The 11342-nt window shown below is 34.9% G+C and overlaps 5 protein-coding genes across 5 annotated transcripts; all 5 read right to left on the bottom strand.

Annotated features, from left to right (window-relative positions):
• Positions 1–2528: 2528 nt before the first annotated feature.
• Positions 2529–3038, bottom strand: LOC100245897 (uncharacterized). The gene has a single exon (XM_002275238.5). The coding sequence runs from the start codon at positions 2913–2915 to the stop codon at positions 2649–2651; it is 267 nt and encodes an 88-aa protein (XP_002275274.1). The 5' UTR covers positions 2916–3038; the 3' UTR covers positions 2529–2648.
• Positions 3039–5099: 2061 nt separating this feature from the next.
• On the bottom strand, positions 5100–5595 carry LOC100240803 (uncharacterized). The gene has a single exon (XM_002275307.4). It carries the CDS (start codon positions 5476–5478, stop codon positions 5212–5214), a length of 267 nt encoding a protein of 88 aa, XP_002275343.1. The 5' UTR covers positions 5479–5595; the 3' UTR covers positions 5100–5211.
• A 746-nt stretch (positions 5596–6341) lies between these two features.
• On the bottom strand, positions 6342–7061 carry LOC100263064 (uncharacterized). Its single transcript, XM_002275285.4, has one exon. The coding sequence runs from the start codon at positions 6935–6937 to the stop codon at positions 6671–6673; it is 267 nt and encodes an 88-aa protein (XP_002275321.1). The 5' UTR covers positions 6938–7061; the 3' UTR covers positions 6342–6670.
• Positions 7062–7785: 724 nt separating this feature from the next.
• Positions 7786–8512, bottom strand: LOC100257932 (uncharacterized). Its single transcript, XM_002275385.5, has one exon. It carries the CDS (start codon positions 8333–8335, stop codon positions 8069–8071), a length of 267 nt encoding a protein of 88 aa, XP_002275421.1. The 5' UTR covers positions 8336–8512; the 3' UTR covers positions 7786–8068.
• A 1807-nt stretch (positions 8513–10319) lies between these two features.
• LOC100252779 (uncharacterized) lies at positions 10320–11081 on the bottom strand. Its single transcript, XM_019223301.2, has one exon. It carries the CDS (start codon positions 10945–10947, stop codon positions 10681–10683), a length of 267 nt encoding a protein of 88 aa, XP_019078846.1. The 5' UTR covers positions 10948–11081; the 3' UTR covers positions 10320–10680.
• Positions 11082–11342: the final 261 nt, after the last annotated feature.

Here is an 11342-nt window from a genome sequence, read left to right as displayed (position 1 = left end):
CCTATGCTTGCTTATTGGTTGTACTTGTATTTTTTAAGGGTATCAAAGTTTTAATAAATATATATAATATTTTTAGTTTTGAATCGATGTGGGATAAATAATTTTTATTTCTTTTAAAACTGCTGATAACACAATATCCAAGACAAAAAAAAAACTATGTATCAACAAAGAAAACTAACTCAAAAATAAAAATATATATTATAATTTAAAATCCCCTATACACAAAAATAAAAATATAACTCATTTCTACAATCTAATAATGTAAATCATTAAATACTATCTAATAAGTGATTTATTTTATCATTAATTTTTTTTGCATTCTTCATGTGCTTTATATATCTTCTCTTAATTGATGCAAGTTGGGATATACTTCTCTTTTATTTTTAACATTTTAATTTTATCCTTTAATTTTATAAATAAAAAATAAAGATAAAATTCACAAATGTATATATAAAAATGTCCAAGAAAAGATTCCACATTTCAAAAGTTTCAAATAGATAAAAATTTGTTATGAAATTTTATTATTAAGTTTTGAAGGTGGAAAATCATAATAAGATACAATGTTTAACTACTGCAACCACTTTAAAAACTACTTTGTTTATCATTTATCAATATTTATTACAAATTTATAAATTTACCAAAAATTCTTCATGAATTATTAATTTTTTCTTTAAATATTTTGATCATTTCACTTAAAATCATACAACATAAATAATCTTTTATCATCTTTTCTATCATATGCTAAGATGTGAATAATGGATGGTAAAAGTACAAAATAATAATAATAATAATAATGAATATATTTTGTTTTTATTATTTATTTTTTACTATTAGTAACCACTCGATATCTTTGCACGAGGTTGAGGTCATGGTAATGATAGCGCACCAAATAACATTTTTCTAATAGGTGAATTCAGGGCTTTTTATATAATGTTAGAAAACGTACGAAGTAGGTGATTTTAGGGATTTTTATATAATGTTGAAAACTTGGAAGTCAGAATTTAGGACAAAACACAACTATATATATAATCTATATTACAATTTAAAAACCCTTATACAAAAAAATTCTACACCACCATGAAATGCATTTAAAAAGAAAATGAAAATGAAAATCCTTGTTATAGTCTAATAATGAAACCATCAACCCCTACTACCGATTTATTAAGTGATTTATTTAACCTTTAATTATTTTTTATATTTTTTATTTGCAGAGTATATCATCCCTTAATTAATGTAAGTTGGAATGTACTTTTTTCTTCATAATTTTATTTTTATTTTTTAATTTTAGAATAGAAAATAAAGATTGTGATATACTTTCTTTTCGTATTTTCTAAGAATTTTAATTTTTTATTTAATTTTAAATAAAAAATAATATATATGAGTGATGATAAAATTTACAAAATAATAAAATACAATGTTTTTCCATCAAAACAACTTCTCCCATCGAGATACCAATAATCTAACCATGGTGGATGAAGTTATTTACTCTAGCCCCCAATAATCTAACCATGGTGGACGAAGTTGTTAAATCTAGCCCACTTGATTCTTTGAGGAATACTGCCCAAAGTTTTGGGGAAACCAGAGGCTGTGGCCAGCAGTTCTCATAGCTTTGTTTGGTTTGAATTGGAATTACTACTCTGTCCTTAGATTTGTAAGATTGACCACTGATTCATGTAGGTATAATGGGATATTCACCTACATAGTTTGTCCTCAGTCTAAAGTGGTGTTTGTTTTTTTGGCTTTTTGCTAAAAATCATTTAGTTTTAGAATTTAGATGGTTTGTTTTTTTACTTTTTAATGACTTATTATAAACTTTTTACTAAATAGAAAAAATCAAAATATATAATTTTTTCTAAATAGAAAAAATAACACAATGATTTTTTTTACTTTTTAATACTTAATAAAAATAAAATACTAAAAAATAAATAATCTAATATTTAATACGATTAAATATTAAGATTCTATTTAGAATTAAGTAAAAAAATAAACACCACGTTAAGGCAGCCCATTGTTTGGTTTGTGAACCCACTTAACGCCCAAAGAGTACGGAGGATGAAACCACTGTTTTCCAATGGGGCAATGTGTAGGGCCGGACTTCAACCACGTGTCCATTTCTTTGTTTAGTCTTCATCCTACCACACAGTCTACATGAACATATTTCACTGGAATTTTCTTTTTCAAAAATCATAAATTTAAAAAATCTCTTTTATGATTATTTGTTCAATTAAATTGATTGAGAGTTTAATTTTGGGCGTTGTATCTACTTTATCACCTCTTCATCCCCTATGTGACCAAATCTGCCATATTTTTTCTTAATGCGCTTGAGCTTGGGTCTAATACAAGACTGACAAGCTTTTTAGGAATTGGGTCTAATATTCTAACAGAGAAACTATAAATTAAATTAAAATGTATTTTCAATTTCTAGCTAAATGATTTGGGTTTTACAAAGAACCAGTCACAATTTACAGCAATTCCAATTTTCCCAACCCTGAGCAATTGGTTGTAATTCGGGAGTCTCCAAGCAAAAATTCCATGAAATTGCTTCACTGCAGTTTCTTCATCTTAATTTTCCATAACTTTCTTGGAATATGCCCTCTCTGGATGCTTCAAGTGCAGGCTGATGATCATCCATCTTCATATCTTCTTCTTCAGTTGGGTCCCCAGCAGCTCAAGTACATGACAGTCCTCAGAGACTCCTCTGACTGCTTGGCCTTCTCCTCCCTCACTCTGCTGGAAACCATGGCAGAAGAGGAAGAAGAGAGCTTCTTGGCCTGAGCAAAGGACCTGAGGTTGGTCTTGGCATGCTGGTGAATAGACCTCAGAGTGTAGTTCCATCTGCAGAAGCCCTGATCCTTGAGTGCCTCCACTGCTCCCACACTTGCTGCCACTAACCAAGCTTTCCCCATATGACTCATCTTAATTTTCTTTCTCCGAAACCCAAACAACAATCAACAATAGAAAGAGGTGATTCTGAGTAGTGAATGGATATAGAAGATCTCTCTGTAAATCAAGGTAGTTGTGTTGTGATGAAGAAGATGAAGTGAAGGTGGGTTGGTTATATAGCAAGAGATGGGTTGGATTTGGTGCCCAAAGTTAGGGAAAAACCGGGAGCTGTGGCCAGCAGTTTTCATGAATCATGGCTTGGTTTGGTTTGAATTGGAATGACTACTTTGCCCTTGGATTTGTAAGATTGACGGCTGATTCATGTAGGTATAATTGGGTATTCACCTACATAGTTGGCCCTCAGTGTTGGTGTGGGGCAGTCCGCAGTACGTGCCCATTGTTTTGTTTGTGAATCCACTCAACGCTCAAAGAGTAAGGAGGATGAAACCGCTGTTTTCCAATGGGGTAATGTGCACGGCCGGATTTCAAGCACGTGTCTATTTCTTTGTTTTTTTCACACCCCACTCCACGGTCTATACGAAGTACGAACATATTTCATTGGGTTTTTCCTTTTCAAAATGCAGACTTATGTTTTGATGAGGAAATTTAAGAAATATATGGTTTTTAGAATCCAACTTTATGAAATCTAAAATTCAATTTTCAATATGGAAAATTATATATTTTTCATGCACTCTGAACCGGCTACATATTTTGTGTCGAGATTACCTTTGGATTTAGTGATTTTCCAAAGTGATCCTTTTTGTTTATTTTCCTCCTATACCCACCACCATCCGCCTCTTCCTCCCTCCCTTGTGAAATCGGCCGTCACTCACACATTTCTCCGATCATTAATTTCCCCCTCTCCGATTCCCTTCCCTCTTTCTTTATCTCTTTCATTTCCTTTCGACATCATCAAGAGAGAAGAGGGCAGTGGCAATGGTGGAGAACCAGGGCTAGAGGGAAGAAGGCGCGACAAACAGCAACCAACAACTCTCACGATTATTGACAGTGGCGACGGCGAAAGCACCAGCGTAGGGAAAGACGTGGTCCCCTCGTCCGCCTCCCTCCCACCTCTCCTTGACGTCTCTCCCCACTTAGGTGCTTCCACCACCACCGTTGTCAATGACTGCGAGAGTTACTGGTTGCCACCGTCAATGGCAACCAGTCGCACCTTCTTCCCTCCAACCCCGGTTCTCCACCATTGCCACCGCCTTCTTCTCTCTTGGTGATGTCGAAAGGGAATGAAAGAGAGAGAGAAAGAGGGAAGGAAATGGAGAAAGGAGGAGATTGCCAACGGGAGAGAAGTGTGGGTGGCGGTTGGTGATGACGTCGGCAAAATACCAACCAATTTCACTGGGGAGGGAGGGAGAGGCAGATGATGGGTACAAGAGAAAAAAAAAAAAAACAAAAAGGATAATTTTGGAAAATCACTAAACCTAAAAATAATCTTAGCACAAAAATATGCAACCGACTTAGAGTGCATGAAAAATATATAATTTTTCACATTAAAAGTTAGTTTTCAGATTTCGTGAAGTTGGATTCCAAAAATCATATATTTTCCAAATTGCTCCATCAAAATACAAGTTTCCCTTTCAAAATGGTGTAAATTTAAAAAAAAAATCATGAAAATTTATCGTTAAATAAATAATTCAAATTCTATGAAAAGTTCTCTTAAAAAACGAGACTTAAAGTTAGCTTGTTCAAAAAAAGACAACTTCACTTTAAAGTCCTGCATTCCTCTGTTACGTTTTTACTTCTCATTTGGTGAAAAAGTTCAACGGAAAATTTTAAATGCTAAATTAAAATTATTTTAAAGAGATAAATTCATATTGTAAAAGATCAATAAAAGTTGTTTGATTAAGACTTAATTTCCTTAGAAACCTTTTAAAATTAACCAAAAAAAAAGTATTATATTGAATTTGTATCTCCATTATTTAAGTGTATGATAAAATCTAATTTATTCAATAATAATACAAAAATATAAGTTTTATATATTGGCAAATATCTCCTCTACAATTATTATTATTTTATTTTATTTTTATTTTTTGTGTTTTCCCTCTTAGTGGCTTGCCATTTGCCAAGGTTGTAGAGAATAAGGATTTCTCTGAGAGAGATTCCATCTCCAGTGAATGATTCAATTCTTTAAAACCCTGGCCTGCCTTTCATGCTCAGTCAAAACTAACCAACTCCAAATCCCATGGCATGTAAAAACAAAGTGCAAAAAACAATCATTCTGAATTTCTGATACCTAATCTGATTTTTTTTCAAAAAAATACATAAAAAAATCATCATACATGTTTACAACTCTCTACTAATTTTTGGTGGGTCTCAGTTGGGTCCCCAACAGCTCAAGTACATGACAGCCCTCAAGGACTCCTCTGATTTCTTTGCCTTGTCTTCTCTCACTCTGCTAGAAGCCATGGCAGAAGAGGAAGAAGAGAGCTTCTTGGCTTGAGAAAAGGACCTGAGGTTGTTCTTGGCATGCTGGTGAAGTGACCTCATAGTGTAATTCCATCTGCAGAAGCCCTGATCCTTCAATGCCTCAACTGCTCCCATGCTTGTTGCCACTATCCAGGCTTTCCCCATATGACTCATCTCCTTAATTTTCTTTCTCCAAAACTCAATCAACAATCAACAATAAAAAGACCTGATTCTGGGTAGTGAATGGATATTGAAGATCTCTCTGTAAATCCAGTGTTTTGTGTTGTGATGAAGAAGATGAGGTGAAGGTGGGTTGGTTTTATAGAAAGAGATAGGTTTGGATCGGGTGCCCAAAGTTTGGGAAAAAACCAGAGGCTGTGGCCAGCAGTTTTCATGGGTTTGCTTGATCTGAATTGGAATGATTATTACGTTTGTCCTCGGATTGGTCAGATTGAGGGCGGATTCAGGTGGGTATAATTGGGAATTCACCTACATAGTTGGCCTTGGCCCCATCACTCATCCTCAACTAATGTAAGCAGTAAGCGTAGGGGCAGTCGGCAGTAGTGTGCCCATTGTTTAAAAGACATAGGTGTGGGGGAAAACCAGAGGCTGTGGTTACCAGGATTTTTGGGTTGGTGAGGGGTGGATGGAATGACTGTTTTGTGCATATACTTCTAATGGCAAATGAAGAGATACATGGGCATTTTGGGCTTTAATCGCTTTTCTTTTTTTTTTTCCATTGCGCAAGGAGTAAAAATGTGGGTGAAACCGCTGTTTTCCCTGAACATGGCTACCTGGTTGGATGCACCCGTCAGCTTGGGCTGCGGGTTGGCTTGGAATAGTGGATTTTTTTTTTTTTTTTTTAATTTCTGTGTCTAATTTTGAATATATCAAAACAAATGATAGAAGAATTTACCTTTATACAACAATAAAATAATAGAATTTACAGAATAATCCAATTTTCTTTAGAATTACAAAATAATCAATTTCATTGAAATTAAATCAGAACCAACAAATTCCATATCTCAGAAGAAGTATAGCTGAAAATTAATCTGATTATTATTGCTTTCGGACAAATTATGCATAAAAAGCATCATACATATGTACTTGCAATTTTCTGGTAAATTCCCATTCCTCCCAAAGCATCTGAGGTTGAGAAAGCACTTTGCTGATAATTTCCCAACTCATAAGAACCATTACCCATGACTCACTCGGCTCCAAATTTCCACTGCCTTCATCCACAGATGGATCTCTCTTCTCCATTAATGGTTTTCATCTCCCCTTCTCATGACTTCCTTCACATGCTCCCTCCATGAATCTTTCGTCATCATCATCTTCTTCTTGATCACTCGAAATGTGGAACGTCTCAGTTGGGTCCCCAGCAGCTCAGGTACATGACAGTCCTCAGAGACTCCTCTGACTGCTTTGCCTTCTCGTCTCTCATTCTGCTAGAAACCATTGCAGAAGAGGAAGAAGAGAGCTTCCTGGCCTGAGAAAAGGACCTGAGGTTGTTCTTGGCATGCTGGTGAATAGACCTCAGAGTGTAGTTCCATCTGCAGAAGCCCTGATCCTTGAGTGCCTCCACTGCTCCCACGCTTGCTGCCACCACCCAAGCTTTCCTCATATGACTCATCTTCTTAACTTTCTTTCCCAAGAACTCAAAGCCCAAACAACAATCTCAGTAGTGAATTGATATGGAAGATCTCTCAGTAAATCAAAGCGTTTGTGTTGCGATGAAGAAGATGGAGAGAAGGTGGGCTGGATTATATAGATAGAGAAAGGCACAAGGTTTGGGGAAAAACCAGAGGCAGGGGTCAGCTGTATTTCTGGGTTGGTCTGGAATGACTCTTTTGTCCTTCGATTTGTAATTCCAAGGGGCATTTCAGCTGCATACTTGGTAGCTGGTGCCGCTTCCACTGATGTGCTCATTGTTTTCTTTGTTAATCCACTGGCGCTCGGGCAGTAAAAGGCCTGTCTGAAACCGCTGTTTTGGCAACGTCCACGTCAAACACGTGTCCTTTTCTTTCTCCTTTTATTATTATTTAATTTTATACTGACCAATTATTAAGTAGATTACAATAATTGCTCCATTAAGTTAAAGATTTAAGACCTGGCTCAAATCATTGTATCCATCGCCATCCACTTTCAAGTTCGATTAAGTTTGAAGACTGAAAATTGATCTTCAATACTTATCCTAATATTTTATTATTTTATATTTATTAAATTTATTTCTATTTTTATCAGTTATATAACTGCATTAAAATAATTATATATGGTTTAGATAGATTTTTAATGCATGTATCTAAAGCATAAAATTTATAGGCTTAAAAAAAAAAAAACAATTCATGGTTAGAAGCTACTTATGATTTAGTTAATTTTTCTATGTGTAATTTTTTAGCATAAAAATGATACAACAAAAATTTTAGGGCCTTTAGGATCTGTTTGGATCTGGAAAATATAAAAGACGAGACAACGCAATCGTTTTGATAATAAATCTAATTTCTATTTCAAATATACATTGAAATCATCTCGTATATTAGTATATATACCAAAGCTGCCTTTTGCTAACAAATTCCTAACTCAGAGACGCCAACTATTAGCAGTTGGTTCTAATTAATTTCTGGATTTCCACCTTGTTTGTCTTCTAGGAAAAATTCCATGAAACTGATCTCCACTCCACTTATGAGTTATCACTTTCTTGGAATATGCCCTCCATGGATGCTTCGCTGTAGGCTGGTGATCATCCATCTTCATATCTTCTTCCTCAGTTGGGTCCCCAGCAGCTCAAGTACATGACAGTCCTCAGAGACTCCTCTGACTGCTTTGCCTTCTCATCTCTCACTCTGCTAGAAACCATGGCAGAAGAGGAAGAAGAGAGCTTCTTGGCCTGAGAAAAGGACCTGAGGTTGTTCTTGGCATGCTGGTGAATAGACCTCATAGTGTAATTCCATCTGCAGAAGCCCTGGTCCTTGAGTGCCTCCACTGCTCCCACACTTGCTGCCACTATCCAAGCTTTCCTCATATGACTCATCTTCTTAATTTTCTTTCTCCAAACTCAAACAACAATCAACAATAAAAAGAACCGATTTGAGTAGTGAATGGGATTTTGAAGATCTCTCTGTAGATCAAAGTGTTTGTGTTGTGATGAAGAAGAAGAAGTGAAGGTGGGTTGGTTTTATAGAAAAGAGATGGGTTTGGATTTGGTGCCCAAACTTTAGGAAAAAACCAGAGGCTGTGGCCAGCAGTATTCATGGGTTTGTTTGGTTTGAATTGGAATGACTACTTTGTCCTTGGATTTGTAATGCTAAGGGGAGTTAGATGTGGGTATGATTGGGTTTTCACCCACTTGTGTGGTCCCTACTAAGAATTATCATGGTGGCAGCTGCCAAAGATGTGTCCCCTGTTTTCCTGCTAAAGGAGTGAAAGGAGTGAAACCGCTGGTTTCCAAAGCCACAATGCGGCAGTCTAAAACAAGTTGCTTATTGGAGTTCAATAACATTCACTTTTGGAGTAGTTGCCAATTGGACTTGAATTCTGTGAGCTCACCTAACAAAAATGTGAACAAATTCTAGTGTTTTATGAAACCTCTAATGTTAGCTGAGTTATTAATTTCACATAATGAACTAATAATACATTGGATTATGAATTTGACTTATAAGAGCATAAATGACTGTTGGGATGTAACGTCTATCATGAAGCCTTTGAACCAATTGTCTAAATGATGCATCTTGCTTTGTTTCAAACTTTTGATTGTTTTGTTTTGTAAGATTCAAAATTAATCATTACCAAAGAAACTAAAATTCCTCGGATAGATCAAAGACGGTAAGATGAGGACAAGGGATTGAGATCTTTGGATAAACCTCTTTATAAATATAATGAAAAAAATAAATAAAAGAGAGGGTTGAAGGTGTTGGGTAAGGGAAAATCTTAACACAAACATATTGGTTTAAAAACATAAAAATAAAACAATCCACCGGAAAATACATGAGGTTTTAATATGATTCGATGAATCATGCCTATATATGCGAATGAGAGAATCATTTCACTACATCATTCAAGATATCTTTCATTTTTTTTATACATCTTTATCCATCTCATATAATTTTTACAAGTTAATCTTCATCTTATAAGATTTAAAATATTTATAAAAATATTTTTAATAACTTTCTTTACTGAATAAAGAAATCTAATATTATAATAATATATTAACTTAAAATATATTATATACAATATTCCTTATAAAAATCAATCAATATTAATAAGAATTTAAGGCACTCTTGAACAATCTCGACATCAAATTCCATTAAGTTAATTTTTCATCTTTTCATAACATATTTTTTGTATCATGTTTTGGAAACAATCAACTTCACTTTCAATTAAAATTCATTTTATCATTTTTTTTGTGTACTATTTTTTTTTTTTTTTTTGTTCTTTTACAAATCTTCAACATAGCTTTGGTATCAATGTAAGCTTTAATACAAAAATATTAATTTTAGAATGTAAAAATAAAATAATTCACACAAAAATACACGAGATCTTAACATGTTTTGATTAACTTACATCCACAAATAAAAGAGAATTATTTTATTATACTATGATAAAAATCAAATAAAACTATTGGATTATTAAAATATCTTAAATTTCCTGTCCACGAACCCCTCACTTCACTTAGATATCTCTTATTCTTCTTCCAAAAATGAATCTGAATTTGAGAGACTTTTCAAGACAAAGCTTTAATTTTTTTATTTTATTTTTTTGGGTAAAATTTCTTATCTGTATGTTAGCAACTCTATCAACCTTGGCATGATGATTTCTGATGTTCTCGGGCTTGAAACAACCTTTTTTATGGTAAAAGCACAACCTTTTTGTACTTTATAGAGGTCTTTATTAGATAAGGGTTTTTCCAAACTGCTCGAAAGATGGCTTAATTTGAAGGTGATTCCTTTCTTCCAAAGTAGAATTAGTTTTTAACCCTCTAAAAAACTAACCAAGATAGTCCCATGGCACAAATATTATGATGATAAATCTGAAATCTTATTTCATTTTTTTAAGTACACATTAAAATCATCTTATCTATCTGCAGATCTCTACAAAATGTTTACTCTTATGTTACACCTCAAAATCTCTATCCATTGCTTCACTGGGACCGCAGGAGCTCAAGCCCACGACTTTCCCCATTACTTTCTGTGTCTTCTTCCTTTTCTCACCTTCTCCGCCACTATTCACCTCCATCTTATAAGAATAAGGAGGAGAAGAAGAAGAGAGGCTCTTAGCTTGAAAGAGGGAACTAAGTTGTTCGTATCACTTTCTTGGAATATGCCCTCCATCGATGCTTCACTAGTATGCTGGTGATCATCCATCTTCATATCTTCTTCCTCAGTTGGGTCCCCAGCAGCTCAAGTACATGACGGTCCTCAGAGACTCCTCTGATTGCTTGGCCTTCTCGTCTCTCACTCTGCTAGAAACCATGGCGGAAGAGGAAGAAGAGAGCTTCTTGGCCTGAGAAAAGGACCTGAGGTTGTTCTTGGCATGCTGGTGAATAGACCTCAGAGTGTAATTCCATCTGCAGAAGCCCTGGTCCTTGAGTGCCTCCACTGCTCCCACACTTGCTGCCACTATCCAAGCTTTCCCCATATGACTCATCTTAATTCTCTCTCCAAAACTCAAACAACAATCAACAATAAAAAGAACTGATTCTGAGTAGTGAATAGGATATAGAAGATCTCTCTGTAAATCAAAGTGTTTGTGTTGTGATGAAGAAGATGAAGTGAAGATGGGTTGGTTATATAGCAATAGATGGGTTTGGATTTGGTGCCCAACGTTTGGCAAAAACCAGAGGCTGTGGCCAGCAGTATTCATGGGTTTGTTTGGTTTGAATTGGAATGACTACTTTGTCCTTAGATTTGTAATGCTAAAGTAGGTTACATTTGGGCATGATTGGTTTTTCAGCTACATTTTTATTCCCGACTAAGTGTTATTATGGTCGCAGTTGCCAGGAGGTGTGCCCCCTGTTTTCCTGCTAAAAGGGTGAAAGGACT

This window comes from Vitis vinifera, chromosome 12 (assembly GCF_030704535.1).
Source record: "Vitis vinifera cultivar Pinot Noir 40024 chromosome 12, ASM3070453v1".
Lineage (NCBI taxonomy): Eukaryota > Viridiplantae > Streptophyta > Magnoliopsida > Vitales > Vitaceae > Vitis > Vitis vinifera.
The sequence above is the reverse complement of the archived record's forward strand: the minus strand, read 5'-3'. Positions and strand labels throughout refer to the sequence as shown.

Coding starts and splice junctions, on each gene's coding strand:
- LOC100240803 (XM_002275307.4), bottom strand. CDS start 5,478: ATGAGTCATATGGGGAAAGCCTGGATAGTGGCAACAAGCATGGGAGCA.
- LOC100263064 (XM_002275285.4), bottom strand. CDS start 6,937: ATGAGTCATATGAGGAAAGCTTGGGTGGTGGCAGCAAGCGTGGGAGCA.
- LOC100257932 (XM_002275385.5), bottom strand. CDS start 8,335: ATGAGTCATATGAGGAAAGCTTGGATAGTGGCAGCAAGTGTGGGAGCA.
- LOC100252779 (XM_019223301.2), bottom strand. CDS start 10,947: ATGAGTCATATGGGGAAAGCTTGGATAGTGGCAGCAAGTGTGGGAGCA.
- LOC100245897 (XM_002275238.5), bottom strand. CDS start 2,915: ATGAGTCATATGGGGAAAGCTTGGTTAGTGGCAGCAAGTGTGGGAGCA.